Source organism: Cervus elaphus, chromosome 3 (assembly GCF_910594005.1).
Source record: "Cervus elaphus chromosome 3, mCerEla1.1, whole genome shotgun sequence".
Taxonomy (NCBI): Eukaryota; Metazoa; Chordata; class Mammalia; order Artiodactyla; family Cervidae; genus Cervus; species Cervus elaphus.
In genome coordinates this window covers 25,428,008-25,448,330 of record NC_057817.1, presented here as the reverse complement: position 1 = coordinate 25,448,330, position 20,323 = coordinate 25,428,008, and the positions used below count along the sequence as shown (strand labels likewise).

Below are 20,323 nucleotides of genomic sequence, written 5' to 3'. Positions count from 1 at the left end.
AGGGCGCCCACAGCACCATCACAGCTGGCCAGGCCTTAGGGTTCCAAGACCGCCAGATGAAGGTGGTTGTCTTTTTCCTCATTATGAAGAGAACATGGGGCCATCCTGCCTTCTTGGCACCTTGGAAGGCAGTTCTCCCACCTGTCTGACCCCTAGCTCTCTTCTCCCAGCGAGTAAGGGTAGAGCTGGAGAAAAACACCTCCCTTCTAAAGGCTCCTGCCCAGCTTCCCTTTTCCCTCCTTCCTGGAGGCAGCTGGGCAGAAGGGAGAGGGCTGCAGAGAAGGCAGGACAAGAGGGGAGGGAGAAAAGATTCTTCAAGTTGGGAAAGAAGGAAAATGTCAAGGACTTAACACCAAATTTATCACTTTTTAAAAACAAGAGGTTTTTCCCCCGAAGTGAGGAAATAAGAAACAAATCCAGTGTCCATGCATTCTCAACTGCGGGCTTGATTCTAAGACGCCTCCTCACTCTCAGACCTGTTGCAAGGGAAGCGGGTAGAAAGAGAGTGAGTGAGAGGCCTGCGGTCCTACTGTCCCCTCCCCTGCTGGCTGCCCAGCCACCCCGTTAGTCAGGCATCTAAGTATGACGTCCCATTCCAAGCCCTGGCCCCTCATCCAGTCTCCACAGGGGAGGGCAGACTGTCAAATCAGAGCTCACAAGGTCATTTCATCCCTGTCTCTGATCCAGGCAAGACCACTTGGAGCCGTCTTGGAGCGGTCATCCAGCCTGGACAGATGAGCTCAGCTCTTCCTTTGGGTTCCAAATGCCCTCTATCAGAAAATCCATGGTCAACTTCCATCATCCATTCCAGGAGCCAGAAGTCCTCAGAGTCTAACCTCAGTACCCCCTGCTGCAGCTGAATCCCATTTCTCTTTATCCATCATTGCACATGCTCAGTTGTGTCTGACTCTTTGCTACCCCATGGACTGTAGCCCGCCAGGCTCTTCTGTCTATGAGATTTTCCAGGCAAGAATACTGGAGTGGGTTGCCATTTCCTCCTCCAGGGGATCTTCTGGACCCATTGATCTAACCTGCGTCGCTTGCCTCTCCTAAGCATTGGCAGGCAGTGTTTTTACCACTGAGCCACCTGGGAAGCACATTTGTCCATCAGGGGAGATGCAAATCCTCTGGCCATAGAGGACAGCTTTTCAGAGGCTGAAGTTGGTCCTTTTTGTCACCTTTCCCTGACTCTAGACCTCAGCCCTCGCCCTCCTCACACAGCCTGCTCTCCTGCAGACTGGGCACGCAGCCTGGGGGTCTTACCATGTTGGCTCCCTGGCAATCCAGTGGTGGTCATTGGCTTGAGGGTCCCTCTGTGCTGGGTTTCTCACTTCCCCTCTCCTGAGTGTTAGGGATGGATTCTGCAGGCTCTGAGGAGGGAGAACAGGTGGCAGGAGGGAGAGGTAGTGCTCACCAGGGCTTGGAGAGAGGGAGCTGCTTCTGCTTACCCCATCCCATACTCCAACAACCCTTGAGAGGAGCCCAAGACCAGCTGAGGGCAAGGGGGCAAGACCTATGGGGTTTTCTCTGGTCACAATGACTACTTAGGTTCACTATTTTTTTGAAGTCTGCAATCAGGAAAAAAAAAAACAAAAACAATAAACCTCTAAAAAAGCTTAAACATTTGGGTATGATCTCAGTGTGTGGCTAAACCTGACCTGAATGGAGAGGAGGCTTTTGATAGCTTATGCATCCCTCTTAGTGTGCCCATTCATTTCCCTGCAGAAATATTCACATGTTTGACTACAGGGGGACTCTGCTGGGAGTATGACGGAACACACAGTATGTATATTGTTGTCACTGGAAAAATTCTGACTTCTCGCCTACATCTGGGATAAGGACCCGTGGACATGCAGCTTCCATTTCTTGCATGCTTTGTGTGTATTTGCTGCCGAGCTAAGGATCAGTCTCATTTAATTTTCACAAACAACCCAATGCAATAGGCACCATCATTATCACTTAGCTGACTGAGGTTAAGTAAGTAGCTCAAGGCCTCGGGGCTGGTGTAGTGGCAGAGCCAGAATTCTAGCCCAGAAAGCTGCTTCCATTCTGGCAGGCTCCCCCCACCATATATCAGGGACCTGGGAAGTCCAAGTGGGAGGGGATGGTGTCATTCAGCAAGGAAAGGTGAAGAGATGCAAACACATGCTGGTTATGCAAAGGATCCATATTCTTAAGACGGTTTCTGGCTACTGCTAGGCCCCTCCCCACAGCCAATAAGGCTGACCTCCCCTGGGCTGGTCCCTCCCCAGCCTCAACGTACTGTGTGTTTTCCCAGAGGTGCCCGGCTGTGACTCCGCTGCTGTGTCTGTGATCCCGGGTGGGCAGGACTCCTGGGTCCCTGTGCTCTCAGCGGCTCCTTCAGGCTCCTCTCCCTGCTCCTGTTGCCCCAGGTGATGTTCAACCATCATCTGGAGCTCTGGGGGTGAAGGGAAAAGGGGAGAGCATTGGACGTGACTGCCCTATCTCCTCTGTGGACCCTCAGCTTCGACAGCTCCACTAGAGGGCCAGCGCACACTGCCTGTGTGATTTGACTTTCCTGTCCAAGGAAGGACATTCACTGGCCAATGAGGAGGGACTAAAGCTAAACAATAAAATGTACTTTCTTCAAAGCTGAGAGAGGGGAAGGGGAGAGACTTTAAGAACGAAAGATCCCCCTGACTTGCTGGGATACCTGGTCTCCCTTGTGGGCAGGAGAAAAGACTCCATTTAGATTCAAGAAATATTTGAATACCTTCTCTGTGCTGTGCACTGCGCTGGGTGACTTCACATATTTTATTTAACGGCCAAAGTGAGGTAGTATTCAGGGGCCCTGGAGGTTAAGCGGGTTCTCTAGGCTACCCAGCTAGTCGGTGGCAGAGCTGGAATGCAGCACCCCCCCACCACCACCGCCGCCCCCCGGAGTCCAGCAACTCTCCTTTGGCAAAGGCAGGTTTAATGACTTCCCAAGGATTCCTTCCAAAGGGGTGTCGTCCTGGCTACTGCTCAGCATCAGGTGTGGCAGGGAAGGGTTTTCCGAACCTTTCATTGTGGGTGTGGTCCTCGTCACCTTCTTCCGTTGCCGTGGAGACATGGACAAAGTGGGCTGTGAAGGGCATATAGCACAGGTGGGCGCCCACCCTTCTCGCCCTCCCCTCTGCCTTGCCAGGCTTTTAGACTGGAGACTGGGGGGAGATGTGGGCTTCAGAAAGTGGGGGGAAGAAAACTCTTGCTTCCCCAGCCCCTACCCTGCCCATGATGGTGAGCAAGAAGACTGTGTCGGGGGAATGTAGGGGACTGTGCATGCAGCTCCACTCAAGAACATGTGAAGGGCACAAGCAGGAGGGAGACAAAAGGTCCTACAGGTGGGGCGCTGTGGCTGGAGGCATAATCCTCTAATAAGTCTGGGGGTTCTCTGCACTGGGCTGAGCGGGAGGGGCCAGCTCACCTTGAGAAGTGGGTTGGGGATCCGGTCTTCATCTACCTCTGAGGGAAGGAGGGAGAGGAGAAAGTGATGGGGATGGGAGATCCAGGGGGGGCCCTGGGCAGTCTGACTTCTCAAGGGGAGGAGCCCCTGCAATCAGCTCCCTTGTGATTGGTCCCTCACATCTGCCCCTAGGAAGCTGGTCCTGATGGGCTGTCCTGGCCTCCTCCCTCCAGCCCCATCCTGCTCTGCTGGTTGGCTTTATCTCCTGCTTCTAGTCTGGTCCTTGTCTCTGTAGTTAGCCTGCATCTACATCCTTGCCTCAAACCTGGAGGTTCCTGAAGGCAGGCTTTGTGGTCCTTCTGCTCTTTTCCTCCTTCTGAAATATCCATCTCTGCCTCCTTCCAACCATACTCCCTACCCTGGATCTAGAATTGGACCGAGCAGAGGAGAGAACGGCAAACTTGTCCTGTACAGGACAATCCTTTTAAGTAGTTGGAGGCTCAGACATCCAGATTGCCAGTCGGGCTTCTTAGCGCCACCATCTCTCTTCCACTCTCCCGCCAGCGCCCCTGACATTCTCTGAGACCTTGCTGTCTCTCCAGACCTTGATGGGACACTGGCGACCAGAACGCCAGCTGCTCCCTAGGCTGTTTCTAACCTTCCCCTTTCCCTCTGGGGGCTGTGAAAATAGCTGATGGAGGCGGTCCCACCCCCTCACAGCTGTCACCGCCTCTGGGGATGGGGGCAGCGGCCTCTCAGTTGCTGGAGAAATCTGGAAGGCTGTTGCCACAGCAACCAGCACTCCACTGACCACCCCAACTCCTGGGGGGCTTAGGAACCAAGTGGTCTCCTGCTCGGTCTTTCCAAAGCAAAGGAAACCCTCCTGCTACTTTCATGCCTCTGGGACCGAGGAGACCTCTGGCTCCTCAGACCTGCCCTGCTATCTATTTAGCACCCACCTTCTCTCACTGGGACCAAGCTGTCTTCAGCAGCCCCCACTCCCTTTAGTGACCCAACCTGGGGTTTACCTGGGGATGACTGGTCACTGGTCAGCACGAGGGTGGCAGGGGTGGGGCGGCGCCTCCGGATCTGAGGGAAGAGGTCAAGTACATGTGGAAGCGTCACGGCCCCAGCACACTCAGCAACATAATCCACACCGCCCACTTAGCACGCCACGTTACACTGAACCCTCGGTCCCTGGGGGACATTCTTGGGTCCTCCCTCTGCCCTGGGGACCCAGAAGACCTTCCCCACTCTTCGCTGCTCCCCCCAGCCCCCCTTTCTGTCTGTGCATCTCCCCAGGTCCTGGCCTAGCTCTCCATCTCAGCATCTATATCTGTGCTAATGCATTGATCTCCAGCCCATTGTCCTTCCGTCCACCCTGGATCAATGCTCAGAAATAACCCGAGAGGGAACAAAGCGTTCCCCTCAGGGTCCCAGCCCACTCCCCAAAAGGACATGAACTTGCTATGGGCCAGCACCAGCGGAGAGCATGCCTCCACTCCCACCCAGCCTGGGAGGACAGCACAGAGAAGGCAGGTCTGATCTGAATGTGCCTCCTTCTGGCCTGTGCCCCTCCCTCCCTCATCTCCTCCCTATCTTTGGACACACTGCCTTTCTGATGTGTCAGGAAATAACGGTCTGGAGAAATCCTTGTCATGGTAAATATCATATGAGGAGGAGCCTGAGGCAGGACCATGGCCAGGGACTAAAGCTAAGCTGAGAAATCTTATCCTGGGCTCCCGGGTCCCAGTCTAAGAAATTAACAGATAAGAGCTGACTGACTGCCGGGCCTCTGAGCCCCTCTTCCCCCACCTCTGTTCTTTTGTCTTGCTGCCAATAAAGTTGATTGTTGTCAAAGCCAGTCCAAGGACTCTTGGGACGTGTAGTTTTTCCCCTTTCTCTGGAGGTTTGGAAGTGAAGGGAACCTTGGGGTTGGAGTCCCTGCAACTCCCTCCAGGGCAGAGGAGGGGAGGGAAGACTAATGGGACTAGGAAAGAGGCTAAAATTATCCAGGGCTGAGAGAAGTAGGCTGAGGACACTGAATGATCACATCCCTATCTCTCTGTGTCCATTATTTAGAATCATTACCGGAGTGGGGTAAAGGGGTGGGGGTGGGAGTAGAAAGACGCCTGCCCTTTTCTTTGCCCAGAAAGTGGGTATCGGCCATAGCAGGGGGCAGGGTTAGTCTATTGAGGGGCTCCCCAAAGAAGAAATGGGTGTGTAGAATAGGGGTAGGTTGGGGTAGGCATTGTTTTCTCAGGAGAAGCCAGCAGCGTCTTTTTGGGGTGACATTTTAAGGTCCCTGCAATACCAGTTGTGTGTGTGTGTGTGATCATGCACACATACACGCATGCGCTGCACAGACAATATTTGTGAGTCCACCTCTGGCTGTTCCTGGTGCAAACGTGCTGGGGGCCCTCAGGTGGGCAAGTGTGTTTCCTGCATGTGGAGTGAGGCCATTCTTACAGGAGGGAACTCATCCCGCCCTGGGGGAGGGGTGCTGAGGCAGGGAGAAGATGTGGTGGGTGGGGATGAGAGGGTGTTGGGAGCCTAAGAAGGACACTGCAAGTGTGATAGGAAAGGGCCTTGAGAGGGCAGGAGGACTCTGACCTTGGACAGGTCCCTTCCATAACCAAATCCCTTGCCTTGGACAAGATTTCTAAGCGCTCAGAGTCCTTGAGAATTTTGATGTCCTACAGGAGGAGGAAAGTTAGACTTCTGGAAGTACTCCCAGGTCCCTGAACTACTAGGAAATGAGTGTCGGTCTCTTTCATTTTCCTTGCCCCTATCACAAATTCTAGCTCTCAAGGACGCTTGGTGCCATTGCCTCTGATTTATTTCCAAACCAGTTACGCCAAGGACCTGGTAGCTGTGGGCACCCCTCCATCCCCTGCCACTCTGTCTCCATAACTCAGAGTTTCCAACCCCTGCCACCCTCTCAGGTCGATCTGGCTTAGGTGCTCCTGCCAAGCCTGGAGCTTTTTGCCTACACACATGGGTAAGATAGCAAGAGGGGCTGAAGTTGGACTGCAGGTAGAATTTCAGGCCGAGCAGACACAGATTTCTGAAGAGGAGAGAAAAGCAGGCTGAAGTCCCAGGCCTTTTTTCTCTCTGGCTCTATAGCACTGCCTCCTCCTCCTCCCCTGGCCCCCTAAACCTCTAGGCCAGCTGGCCTACCCCTTCCTCCTCTCAACACACACCTCCACCTGTCTCCTCTAACACCAAACAGAGGCAGGTGTCAGGCACGGGTACTGGCTGCATCAGCGGCAGGCATTTCTGTTTGGAACCTCACCCCTAAGCCCCTGGCTCACTCACACTCTTGGGCCCCTCTCCCTGGATCTGAGGTTATTTTAGCCAGTCTCCTGCCTCCAGGCAAATCAGCCTTTTCCCTGACCCCAAGGGAATGCTCCCCATGCTCCTGGCTCTCCACACTCATCCTCAGGAGGTCTGCAGTCTCGCACCCTCCCTCCCTGGTGTCATACCTTTGAGGTCTGGAGATGCGGCTTCCACCAGGTTAGGGAGGGGATGAAGATGCAGGTCCCTAACCCCTCCCCACACTCTGGGAAGCTAAAGTTACAGGGAGTGTACTGAACCTTCACATCCAAACCTTATTTCCCCAAACAGCTGGAGCAGCAGGAAGAACATGCTCTCCAGCCCATCCCAAGAGCTCAGAGCTTTTTCGGGGGGCAGGGGGAGGCCCAGCCAGAGACCCTGCAGTCAGGTGGGGAAACAGGGCAGAGACCTTGTGGGAAATGAATATTCTTTAGGAGCAGGGATGTCTAGGCAAATGGACAGAGAACACCAAAAACGATGGAGCAAAGAGCAAATATTTGGCAAATGGGTGGTAGTAGCCACCACGGGTGGTCACCGTCTCCACACACATGCTCACTCTCCCCGACACACACAGTTGCTCACACACTCTCATACACTGCCGCCTCTGCCAGGCTGCTCTGAGCTAAAAATAGGCCAGGACGGGAGGCTGGGCCAGGGCCCTGGACTCCCACCCTTGAGCCCAGGCCAGCACAGGGCTTCTCCCTGTCTACGATCAGCTTGGACCCTAGCCCCTAGAAAGCCCCCGCTTCGGCCTCCCCAAGGCCATTCTCTCCATGCCCTCCCCCCCCCCCCCACCCTACTACCGATCCAAAGGGCAGGAGTTGGGAACAAGGACCCACGTGTCCAGACTTGCAGAGAGGGGAGCCAGCCTGCACGCACGACCGCTCCTCTCCCCAAAGCCCCAGCCCTCGCAGCTCTCCTCAACCCCTTCTCGTCCTCACTCTCTGGAGCCCGGCAGGGTCGCCCCCAGTTAGGACAGGGCTGGGGTGGGCTCTTTCCCCTCTTTCAACTCCCTCGGTTACCTGCCGTCTCCCTTAACCCCTCCAACAGCCTTGGGCGTCCCCACCGAGCTCAGAAACTCTGGCGGGGTTTGACTGGGTGGGGGATGCAAGACTGGTGTAGGGGGGGAGGGGTCGTGTCCTCAGGCAAGCCCCCTCCCCCAGGGCTGGGGGAGGAAGGGAGCGACTCTCGTGGGGACCGGCTTCGAGGGCAGGCGTTCGTCCTTCTGTCCATCTCGGAGAAGCACAGACGGGGAGATGGGGCTCCCACGGTGGGGGAGGGGAGAGAAGACCCCCCCCCCAACACCGCGCTGGCCCTCGCAGGGGCGCAGTGCTAAGGGAGGACTGAGCGGGGGTCTGGGATCGCACAGTCTGGGGTCCCTCGTCCTCCGCCGGGCGCGAGACCCCTGCCGCCCCGCCCCGCTCCGCACCTGCTCCGCCGCCTCGGGGTCAAGGTGCGGCTCCAGAAGCGGGACGGTGAACTGGATCTTCCGGGGGCTGTGGTCTTGCTCCATGGCGGGGGCGGCGGCTGCGGGCGGCCAGGCGGCGGACTCGGGGCTGGGGCGGGCGCGCTGCCTCTCCGCTCCGCTCCGGCCCAGCCCCAGCCCGGCGCGCTCGGCTCCCGGCTCCCGGCTCAGCGGTCCCGGCTCGCGGCCCAGGGGACTCCGCGGCCGCCGATTGGCTCGGCCCCCGCCCCTCCCGGCCCCCTCCGCCTCCCCCCGCCCGGAGCCTTAACCCCGTCGTGGCCGCGCCGCCGGCTGCCGGGGGTCAACGCCTCGCGGAAGGGCGAGGCGGGTGTGGCCCGGCCCGGGTCGCAGTAGATGCGGCTCGGGCGGGGAATCCTGAGTTCTAGTAGGGTGGAGGGAGGTGGGGGGTGGAGGTGCGGAGCGGTCACGAAGAACTTCTCCAACCTGGGGCAAAATCGAGGGGCTGGGAAGGTGGAGGGGCGCTGCGAGAGAGGAGGCTGCAAACGCTAGAGGAAGATTTCCTTTCTGATCTTAAAGGGGTCGCTTCAAAGAGAAAAGAAAGGGGATCTAGGCTTGCAGCAGGAGGGATTAAAGTTAGACTAGGAGAGGGACTTTCCATTGAAAGGAAAAGGCTAGCTCGGAGGTGAAAGCTTGGAGGGGAGGCCTGGGGTCTGGGCACAGGTCTGGTTTCACTCTGCGGCGGGAGGGGGAAACGAAGATCTTAGAGGGTCTCCGGAGCCTCTGTCTTGATGGCAGTGGGTGGAGGGCTCTGGGAGCGAGGACCATCTAGGACTTAGTAGGAGGAGAAACGGGTGGGGAGCCAGTAATGCTTGTGAAATAGGTTTCTCTTTCTGCTTGCTAAATTCTGGGGATGTAAAGCAGGTGGAAGGCCTCCCAGCGGAGAGAGTTCCTTGCTGGTGGAGAGGGACATGCCTTTGGTGGGGTGGCTTGTTTACAGATGGGGGTTGGTTTCTAGTTCCACTATTGGCAGAGTAATGAAAAGGATCTGCCGTAATTGAGGAGATGGAGGTGAGACCGTGCGAAGAACTTACTAGTTTGGTGTAGGACCAAGATGCCAATACTAGTGAGTGAGGGAGACAGAATATTCACCAGACCTGGTGGGCACTCTGCCAGGGGCTGGGGGCCTCTGAGTGGAGGGAAGAGAGGTGGGGGGCACTGCGGCCGGGCAAGGCTGGATGATGCCTCTTTGGGGGAGGAGGAGAACTGGGCCCAGGGAGCAGGGACAGGGAGTTCTGGGGGAGGGGCTGAACAGGGGCCCGGGCCAGAGATCTGTTTCTTTAACCTCAAACCGAACAACTGGCCCCTTCTATACAGATTGACACCTGGTCCTCTGGGGACCCTGGGATCATCCTCCCCTCTAAGGGGTCAGTCTAAATCCTCGGTTGCCTCCTCTCCCGGGCAGCCCTTCCCTGGCCTGGATTTCGCATTGCCCCTTTCCCTCTTACCTACCAAAATAACCTCTGGCCTTCCCCCTAACCGGATCCTTTTACACACCACAGGCCTGGCTGTTTTCTCAGGGCAAGGCTGGGGTTATAAGGGACCCAGTAGGCCAGCCAGACCTCTGTCTGCTGTGAACTAACTTCTGTTTCACTGTTGCTCCAGGAATGACCCCCTACACCCAACCTGTGATTGCATGGTCCCTTTGTGCTCTCTTTGATGTAGCAGGACCAGCCCAGCTGGTTGTGAACCCCAGATACCTCCCTCCCCCAGTTGCTTCTCTCCTCCGCACAAGTGGCCGTGGTGGGAGTACATGTGTGGACACTGAAGCGAAGAGGATAGGATAGGGTGGGAGACACAGGGGCTCAACAGGACAGGCTCTCTGGCTTTCCTTCCACTCATCTCTCTCCTAACCACACATACACAGAACCGGGGCCAAAGTGTCCTTTGAATAGGTGACTTGTCCCTCCCTCCCCCTCGCCTATTCCGCAAGGACCCTGGAACCTAAAACTTGAAGTCGGGATCCCCACAGCCCGACAGAGAAGCCCAATGTGCTGCCCTCCATGGGATCACAAAGAGCTGGACGTGGCTGAGCGACTGAACAACAACACATCTAGGCCCTCAGATGCCCCTCACTGAGCCTTGATTTCCACATTTAAAATGGGCAGAATTTTCCCTACGATAGGATTGACTATCATAGGAGGTAAGGTACCTAGCATGCAGGAGGCCCTCAATTAACTGATAACTGCTCACAGAGTCGGACACCACTGAAGCGACTTCACACACATACACACACACCACACACACATACACACCCCATTACTGTCATGTTATCTCCTGGCGGACAGCAGAATTAGGGGAGTCACCTCTCCAGGCTCTCATAAGAAGACCCTGCATACCCACCCCTGTCACCCAATTTGTTCCATGCCCTTCAAACTTTGGTTTGGTCGTCGAGATTCCTCTCAAAACCTCACACCCACCCTTCATGTTCCCTTCTCAAGCTTCAGATTCTCAGACTGCCTTCCCTGGAAGCTTCAGGTCAGGAGAGTGCCCGGAGCGCTCAGGCTTTGAAGAGATGGCTGATGGGGGTTGCGTGGGACGAGGGGTCCTGGGAGCAGCCGGTGCTGGGGTGGAGGCGGAGGAGGCAAGAGGGGGAGGGAGGAGAGGCAGCTCTCGCTTCTGGCTCTGGGAGGAGGCTGGGGATGGCGGGGGCAAGCGCTGATGGGGAGCGGGGAGGGGAGTGTGGCTGGCTGCAGACTTGGGTGCTGGGGTTGCCGCACGAGCTGGAAGGTGTCTGTCTGTGAAGGTGTTGGGTGATGTCATCTTGACCTTTCTAATGCCCAGAGCTGGGGGGGTGACTGTGGGTGTCTGTTGCTCGTGGGTGGAAGAAGACAACATGTGTCGCTCACACACGGGGCAGGGAGTTGCCATGCCTGCTCTTGGAGCCCTTCCTAGAATGAGCGAGAGTCAGAGCCTGCCCTGTCCCAGCCCTTCCCCGCTTGCACGTGTCTGTGCAAGGTGTGCTTGTGTGTGTGCAAGCATTCACGTCCCTGCTGCAGTCCCGGCCCACTGGAGGAGCAGTGGCTGTTCCACGTGGTGTACTTCTGGGTCCATAAAATATTTAAGGTTACAGGGATGTGGCGGCCATGCAATTACTTTGCATCTCCCACCCTTCCGACTCTTGACTCTCTCAGGAGCTGGACTCAGGCTTAATGGGGGCTGCTCTTTGTGGCTCTCAGCACTTTCTGCTTTTATTTGTCTGTCTTCTTCATTCCTCACTAACCTTCTCCCATGTTAATTCACTAATCCCCACACCCAACCAGGAAGGAGGGCAGAATTATGATCTTTATTTTACTTTTCAAAAGCAAGGGTGTGTAGAGAGGTGATGCTGGGAAGGTCCATCTGGGTTGGGATTTGGGAGGTCAGAGTTCAATTCCTCCCCCTGCTTCCAACTCTCTGGTCCACCCTGGAGCAATCACTCCCCCTTGTCCCCAACACACACACACACACACACACACACACACACACACACACTCATCTGTAAAACAAGGAAGACCAGGTGATTGTGCAGGTTTCTTCCTGTTTTAATTTTTGTCATTCTGAGTTAGGGATGCTACCATCACATGGGTGGTCTTCCCAGGTAGCTCCGATGGTAAAGAATCCACCTGCAGTGTGAGAGGCCTGGGTTTGATCCCTGGGTTGGGAAGATCCCCTGAAGAAGGACATGGCAACCCACTCCAGTATTCTTGCCTGGAGAATTCCATGAAGAGAGGAGCCTGGTGGGCAACAGTCCAATAGGGTTGTAAAGAGCCGGACATGACTGAAGCGACCGAACACACACACTGTCACACAGGCAGGAAGTCTCCGAATTAGGGTTAGAACCCAGGAGGTGGAGCCCTTACCTCTATCTTTGTGTCTCCCTGCTGGCCAGTGTGGCAGGGCGGAATTCCTGCCTGTTGAAAACATGATGCGTGCACACTTGCACACACTCAGCTGAGACTTTACACACCCGTAGGAGTAAGAACCCTAGCCAAGTGGTCCCCCTGCGAAGCCATATGTTCCCACCAATTTGCTGCAGTTTCTCAAACATCTCTGGAAATTCTTTTGGAATAAGCTCAGAATGTGTGGCATCTGCTCTGTAAATCCTTCCTGGGGAGCCAATCTTTCTCCTTTGGGGTGGCTCTGCTCTTCTGGAAACAAGGGAGAGTCTTTAGGGGTTGTGCCTTTTGAAGAAGGAGGGGAACCAGGTGAGGAGCAGAACTGGACCTAGAGCCGAGGTGTGGGTGCCCTGCAGTGAGACTGTCTGTCCCCTGGGCTCCAAGCCCCATCTAGAAGGCATCTCCACAAGAGAAGTTTCCAGAGCATCTTGTGAGCCCCAGTAGCACCACAGGGGTAGATGTGTGGCCTCTCAGGGGATGACTCAGAAGGCCCAGCCTCCTCCAGCTGCATGGGTCCTAGTTTGCCTGTGAAAAAGCCCATCGTTGCAATTCTGCCAGGCTTGGGTGCACACCCCCTTGCAGCTGGCATTCTTGGGAATGGGGCCAGAGCTGGTGATTCAAACCGAGGGATGCTCATTTCCCAAGTGCTTTGCCTCTTGAACCACAAGACTGGTAGAGATGGAAGAGACTTAGAGATCAGCCAAATCCACCCCCTTGAGCTCAAGAGGGGAAACTGAGGCCAAGAGAGAAGCAGCAGCTCTCTCAGGGACTCAAACCCGAGGCCATACTTTCCCCAGATTTGAAGGCTATGGCAGGGCCACAGCTGGACCTGAAGCAGAGGCATGAACCCGAGGACCTCCTGAGATGCGATTTAGCCCTGTGATCATCACCTCTTGCCTTCTACATCAACTCTCTAATAGGTTGAATTTATATTTCCGACAAATTGTTATCAGGTATGCATGTGTCCCAGGCATTGTGTTCAGTGCTGGGGATACAGTGGAGCACAAAACACGTACAATCTCTGTCCACTGGTACCTTACGCCCTAGCAGGGCTCTGGGTGGAGTAGGGTAACTAAGTAATTAGAAATGATAGATATCGCAAAGTGAAAGTACAAGGATGAGGTGCATCCGGGGAAGGAGGAAGGTCAGTATGACCTCTGATTGCTCGGATAACAGTCTCCTGGGTTCAGATCCCAGCTCTGCCACATTGGGCAAGATGCTTACCCTCTCTGAGCCTTAGTTTCTTTATTTGTAAATAATAGGTATTAATGCCTCTACTATCCTAGTGATGATGGGATCCACAGGAGTGCCTAGCTCAGTGCCTGGAACCCATTAAGCTCTTGAGAAATGAACATGAGTAGCAAGGAGCTCATCTTAGCTAATGTTTTCTCCTTTGACTCGGGAAAAGGCAGGGATGAAGAAATGGGAGCTTCACAGGGCACCCAAAGTCGGTGCTCTGTGACCACCTGGAGGGATAGGGTGGGGAGTGAGGTGGGAGGGGGATTCAGGGTGCAGGGCACACCTGTATACCTATGGCCAATTCATACTGGTGTATAGCAAAAACCATCACAATAGTGTAAAGTAATTATCCTCCAATTAAAATAAATTTTTAAAAAAGAAAAAGAAAAAAAGAAACAGAGGCTTTGGGAAGGGGTCTGCAGAACACCCCTTGCCCCTTTTTAGCCAGAGCCTGCTCTCCGCACCCTTGTCTGGTCAGCTGTTCTTGATGGCCAGCTGTGTCCTCATCAGGATGGATGATCACTCTGTCCTGCTAATTAACACCCGCCCTGTTAATGATTAAATCTAATGACTTTGACTTGGGAGTGGGATGGAAAATTCCCCAGCCACAGGACTGGACTGAGGTAGGTTACTAGCAGTAGGAGGGAAGGGGCCCCTGGGCTCTGGGTGCATTGTTGAGGGTAGGTGGCTGAGGAACAGATGCCTGGTTTCTCCTGGGGCTGCTCAGCAGGAGCAGGAATCGGGGGTCATTTGAAAGTCACAGCCCATCCTCCTCCCCCACTCCTCCCAGGCTTGGCAGAGGTCACTGGGCCCCAGCCCAAGCCTTGGCATTCCTCCTGCCAGGGGTTGGCCCTTGAATGCGGCTCCAGCCAGAAGAACAGGGGGAGACGGTGTGTTAGTTCGGGCTGTTGTCACAACGTACCACTAACTGGATGGTTTAAAACAGTAGGGATTTAATCTCTTAAGTTTTGGAGCCTAGGAGCCTGGAATTGAGGTGTCAGATGGGCCCTGCTCCCTCTGAAGTATCTCAGAGACAATCCTTGCCTCGCTCAGCTTCTGATGGCCCCAGGCTTTCCTGGGCTTGTGGCAACAAGTAACTCCAATCTCTCCCTCTCTCTTTACATGGCCTTCTTCCCTCTTGTATGTCTTTCTGCATCCTCTCCTCTTCCTGTAAAGACATCAGTTGTTGGATTTAGGACCCACCCTAAATCCGGGATAATTTCCCCTCAAGATCCTTAATTAACTATATCTGCAAAGACCCTATTTCCAAATATGTTCACATTCTGAGGTTCTAGGTAGATACAAACTTTTTTGAGACTCTCTTCGACCCACTATAGATGGTGAGAGTGCCTGGCGGGGCAGGGAGGTGGTGAGTGCTCCAGGAGGCTGTGCTGGAGCTGGTACGGGAGGTCTCTCCCCCTCCCCAAGGAGGAGAGGAGGTGCTCAGGACCCATGGGTGGGGCTGGACTGGCTCTCAAGAAGCCTAGAAAGAAAGGCTACTGATGGTACAGAGACAAAGGGATGGGAGTAGTGGTGCTCTAGACTGGAGGAGAGAAGGAAATCCTGGGTCCCTGTAATTTAGTCCCGTTGTAGGGGAGAGTCTAACCCCTATTACATTATACATTGTACATATTCTATATTACAGGTATTACTGTGCATGTTATAAACTATATATTATATGAAAACCACAACTTGTCGTGTAATAAAAGAATAAAGTTGCATTTTGAATATCTGACGAGTTTGATTTCATGATGCAATCCTTTATACTTTATCGGGCTAGTGGGCAGGGAGAATTTATTTGCTTGCTCCTTGGAGAAAACCCAGGAAAGCCTTTTAACTCTTCTGCTTGCTCTCAGATAAGAGACAGGCTCAATTCAGAAATTACAATGACCACACCAATCAATATATGAACCAAAATCTGAAACTTTAATTTTTTTTTTTTTTGGCTTGCTATTCTTTTAGTCTTTTTTAAAATTGAAGTCCAATTGATTTACAATATTGCGTTAGTTTCAGGTGTACAACATAGTGATTCAGTTTTGTTTTGTTTTTTGTTTTTTTGCATATTACATTCTCTTATAGGTTGTTACAAGATAGATATAATTCTCTGTACTATACAGTACATCTTTGTCGCTTATCTGTTCTATGTATAGTAGTATGTATCTGTTAATCCCATGCTTATAATTTGTCTCTCTCTCCTTTCCTCTCCCCTTTGGTAACCATGAATTTGTTCTCAATGTCTATGAGTCTATTTCTGTTTTGCATATAGATTCATTTTATTATTTTTTAGATTCCACATGAGTGATGTCATTTAGTATCTGTCATTCTGTGACTCGTTTCACTAAGCATAATATTCTATTTACCACCGCTCTTCCGTGGACTGCTGGGCCTTGCTTCAGCTGGAGGCTGAGAAGAGGCCAGTGGCTGGCTTCTCTTCTCCCTCCTCCCCTGCACCCCCACCCCCCACCCCTGTTTGGTGGGGTGGTGCAGAGCAGACAGGAAGGGGTAGGTGAGTTTCTACATCCTTTGGCACTCAGCCTCCTTCTCTATCAGCTGGCAGTGTCCCTGCCCTTCCTCTCTGATGTTCTCTGCTGACCATTCTCTCATGGGTGCTTTCCTGGCTCCTCAGAGCTTTGCGATCAGCCCTGTCTACCTGTATTTCCTTATCCTGGGAACTTGAGCCTCCTTCCTCAGCTGCTGGGGTCTCTTTGTCCCTTGAGGAAGCCATGTTGGACAGCACCCAAGATGGATGGATGGGGACACACCTGTTTCTCTCCCAGGACCCGTAGTTGGTTCTTCCTTGGCCAGGCAAACTCTGGGAGCCCAGGCTATCACAAGGCACCAGCTTGGCTAGCCTGCTCACAGGCTGGTCCCTTGTCCTTGTCTCTCCTTCTAAACTTCTGGAAGGCATCCATGCCCTAGGATACTTCCAACCCCCCACTCTAGGGGCCACATATTCTGTTGTTGGGATAACCATGCCAGCATCCACTAGGTTTGCTGTAAGAGGGTAGGTCCCCTCCCTTTCCCTGGGAGAGAGGGGATGGGGTTCACAGCACAGCTCCCTCCATGCATCTCCTTCTTGAAAAATCCTCCCTTTGTTACTGGATGCGATGGGTCCATTGCTTGGGGTGCTTAGCCAATGAACACATCAAGTACTTTTGATTAAAGCAGAAGAATTTATTACTTGTGACAGGTCAGGAGACACAGAGATAGCTCTCAAAGTGTTATCTCCCATAACAGCAGGATCAGGGAAGTTTTAAGCTAAAATGCATGCATATTCACGAAGGGGTGAATGTGATCATCCATGTGGACGTGGAATTCCAGATATGCATGTGCAGTGTGACATGTTCAAACATAGGTTGCATGTTCAAAAATGGCAGCAATCCCGGCCCTTGGAGTGGAGATTTTAGTATTAAAATGAGGCACAGGGCACTCTAGGTTGACAAAATCCAGGCAGCTTATTGAGTGAAGTCATGAGGGTCAGCCAAGGTTAGCGCCCTCATTCCCTGGGCTCCAGTGAATCTGCTGGTTGAGTGGTTGAGAGGCTTTGGATCCTGCAGAATAGCTCAAGAATGTGCTTCAGGTCGATCTTTACCTTTGAAACAGAACTGAGTGCCTTTATTACTATTATTCAAAAATGTGTTTATTTATTTGACTGTGTCAGGTCTTAGCTGCACCTGGAGGGCTCTTCATTGCGGCATGCAGGGTTTTCTGCCGTGGCTTCTCTCTAGTTGTGGTGCCGGGCTCAGGAATTGCCCAGGGGCATGTGAGATCTTAGTTCCTCAGCTGGGGATCGAACCCATGTCTTTTACATTGGAAGGCAGAGTCTTAACCACTGGACCACAGGGGAAGTCTCTGAACTGGATGTTTTCAGACTGATTTATTATCTTTCCTATGGTTACTTCTTTTCCTGAAAATAGTTGTTTGTTTCTGCATTCTTTTTCTTTTTAAAATCATTAATTACTGAGACTTATTCTTTCCACCTGAAGACCTAGGAGGTCATAGTTCACCTTTCTCCCAAGCATCAGTAAAGAGAACAGAGAAAGTTTCTAAAATGTGTGCTCTGGTTCTTAACTTTGTCCAGTGCATGTTACAATTTCTGTTATTGCCTGGTATTCTACTTCTGTAGGATATGACATACTCTGGTTTAACCCAATCCCTTCCTGGTAGCTCAGCTGGTAAAGAATCCACTTGCAATGCAGGAGACCCTGGTTCAATTCCTAGGTTGGGAAGATCCGCTGGAGAAGAGATAGGCTACCCACTCCCGTATTCTTGGGCTTCCCTGGTGGCTCAGCTGGTAAAGAATCCACCTGCAATGCGGGAGACCTGGGTTCGATCCCTGGGTTGGGAAGATCCCCTGGAGGAGAGCATGGCAACCCACTCCAGTGTTCTTGTCTGGAGAATCCCCATGGACGAAGGAGCCCGGTGGGCTACAATCCATGGGGTTGCAAAGAGTCAGACACGACTGAGTGACTAAGAACACCATGCTTCCTTGTTACTGTCTCGCTAATACCTCCTCTCCCTAAAATGATGCCTTTTAGTATCCTTGATTCTTTCTGTATCCTTGATCTGGGGATCAGAAACTAGTTCTTGAACATTTCCTTTGAAATTCTTCATATGATGATTGAAATGTATCTTGGTGGCTAGTTGAAATTCTGATTTTAATATTCTGTTACGAAATCATTTGGGACAGTTAAGATTGTGCCTGGAGAAAGGGGCACTAGGTTTTAAATTCATACCAGCATCTTCTCTGTGTCATGAAGGTGAGAATACCAAGCACATAGCCCTGAGGTGGAATGGTCATCAGGAAGAAGCAGATCCTGCTTGAAACCTTGTTTCCTTACTTGGACTCATGGAGGCTGGCTTCTTTCATTCAATTCCGGGAGACCAGGTGATGCCCAGATGCTGGGCCATGTGGAGGGGCTCACTCCTCTGGTATCTCAACTGGCCCTTTACTGTTGGCCCTGCTTTCTGACTTTCTGCAGTCTAACCACCATTCTTCCAGTTGAAGGATCAAAGATGTCAGTCTGCATTTGACAGTAGCATCCAGTTACCAAACACCTACTGTGTAACAGGCCTAGTCGTTAAAGCCACACTTTCTGCCCCGGAGGAGCCTAGCCAGAGCTGCAGGAGACGTGATGAAATGCAAAAGAGCAACTGGTGCTGTAGAGGCAGAAACAAGCGCTTTGTATCAAATCCATAGAAACGGAGAGTTGGCTAACGGTTGCCAGGGGTGGGGGAGGCGAAAATGGATGAAGGGGATCCAAAGGTGCCATCTTCTAGCTGTGAAATAAAAAAGTTCTGGGATATAACATACGGCCTGGTGACTACAGTTCACAATACTGTATTGTGTATTTGCAAGTTGCTAAGAGAATTGATCTTAGATGTTCTTATCACACACACACACACAGTTGTAACAATGTGAGGTGATGGATGTGCTAACTAAACTTATTGTGGTACTTATTTCATAATATATATATATATCAAGTCATTACATTGTACACCTTAAGTGTATGCAGTGGTATATGTCAGTTATATCTCAGGGAAGCTGGAAACAGGAGAAATGAGGGTTTTGGGAGCACTGAGGAAGGGGAAGGAGCTGGAGAAGGCTTCATGGAGGAGAGGAAATTGGAGTTGGGTTTGTTTAAAGATGAGTGGACCTTTGGGGTAGAAGAGGCATGAGATAAGGAGGAGCCAGACTGACAAATCCTGGGAGACAGGGGAGTTGATACGTGATAAGGTAGGTGGGAGTAGTGGGAACTGGTGGGTCATCAGGGCTGTTTGAGGACTGAGGGGGCACTGGGGCCCAGTGCGGGACCTTTGGGAAGACTCCCATTTTCTGCTGTCACAGAAGCAGAGCTTCCCTTTTCACTCTCCAGTCTCCAAAAGAGGGTCTGAGGCTAGATGATGCAAGGATTTTATTGAACCTGGAAGTTATCTGAGCAAATGGGGAGATGGGTGCCCTGAGCTTCTCAGAGAAGAAATGCTTGAAGGATTTGGTGTCATCCAGCCAGGACTAAAGATGATTCTGTTAGGGATGGATGACATTGCATAACAGGAGAAGTGAGGGCATGGGCTTTGGATGGAGTCAGATCAGTCTTGGAACAAATCCCGATTCTTCCAATACCCGGGTGACCCTGGGCTGATTACTTCTCAAGCTTTTCCCCTAATCTCCAGAATGGGACCAATAATTCCTCCAAGATAGGGATGCAGCAAGGATTGAATGAGATAATATACATAAAATGTTTAGCACAGTGCCTGGTAAGCATCATTAAATGGCAGCATTTATTATTAGAATGATACTTGCCTTCAGATGTTTCAAAGGTTGTCACGTGGGAACAACCAGCCTGAGCTAGTGATGCTGGTGTGAAAGAAAGGGATTTCAGCTGGCTCAGAGGAACAAGCTCTTATAAGCAGAACTGCCCAAACCTGGAAGAAGCTGCATGTGTGTAAGGAGATCTCAGCCTCTAAGTACCCAGAGGCTGTCTGGAGGCTCCTTACATTAGGCCCAGAGCTGGACCTTTAAGGACTCTCTGGGATCCTAGGTTGTTCTGAAACTGTGCATTGGAGTCTATGAATGGAAGCTTCCGTGATTCCCCTTGGAGGAGAAGGGCCCCTGGGACAGGGGAGATGGAGCCCACAGTGGAGAGAACCAGTGTCTGTCCTGGTTCTGGGCCAGACCACCAGCTTAGCTTTCCTGTCTCACTGGGTGAGGGAGTACAGGCAGGAGGCTCTGTGGAGGTTGTTCTGTCCCCACTCCTGTCTCCCCGGGATGGAATTGCATATTCTATGTAGGAAGTCTAGTGGGGGATATTCTTTTTAAAGACCCTTCCCTCACCCCCAGTAATAGAAAGTCCTGATTCTGGGGTTCCCCTACCTGTACAGAGGCTTCCTTGGCGGCTCAGTGGTAAAGAATTCCCCTGCCAATGCAGGAGATGTGGGTTTGATCCCTGGGTAGGGAAGATACCCTGGAGTGGGAAATGG

General features: G+C 52.5%; 1 protein-coding gene across 2 annotated transcripts; it reads right to left on the bottom strand.

Annotated features, from left to right (window-relative positions):
* Positions 1-338: 338 nt before the first annotated feature.
* Positions 339-8,398, bottom strand: PPP1R1A (protein phosphatase 1 regulatory inhibitor subunit 1A). 2 transcript variants are annotated; one of them, XM_043881784.1, is made up of 7 exons: positions 8,172-8,398; positions 4,435-4,495; positions 3,428-3,465; positions 3,022-3,052; positions 2,264-2,419; positions 1,264-1,370; positions 339-476 (listed from the first exon to the last, which is right to left on the bottom strand). In XM_043881784.1, exons 1-6 carry the CDS (start codon positions 8,253-8,255, stop codon positions 1,294-1,296), a joined length of 447 nt encoding a protein of 148 aa, XP_043737719.1. In that variant the 5' UTR covers positions 8,256-8,398; the 3' UTR covers positions 339-476; positions 1,264-1,293. The 2 variants fall into 2 exon arrangements, with proteins under 2 accessions (XP_043737719.1, XP_043737712.1); XM_043881777.1 differs by having other exon boundaries at positions 3,022-3,085; positions 8,172-8,393.
* Positions 8,399-20,323: the final 11,925 nt, after the last annotated feature.

What these genes read in the sequence shown, in the direction of transcription:
- PPP1R1A (XM_043881777.1), bottom strand. Translation starts at nt 8,255, where the DNA reads ATGGAGCAAGACCACAGCCCCCGGAAGATCCAGTTCACCGTCCCGCTT. An exon ending in CAGTGACCAGTCATCCCCAG is followed by an intron (nt 3,466 to 4,434) that starts GTAAACCCCAGG and finishes TCCTTCCCTCAG; the next exon opens with AGGTAGATGAAGACCGGATC. An exon ending in GACCACACCCACAATGAAAG is followed by an intron (nt 2,420 to 3,021) that starts GTTCGGAAAACC and finishes CTTCACCCCCAG; the next exon opens with AGCTCCAGATGATGGTTGAA.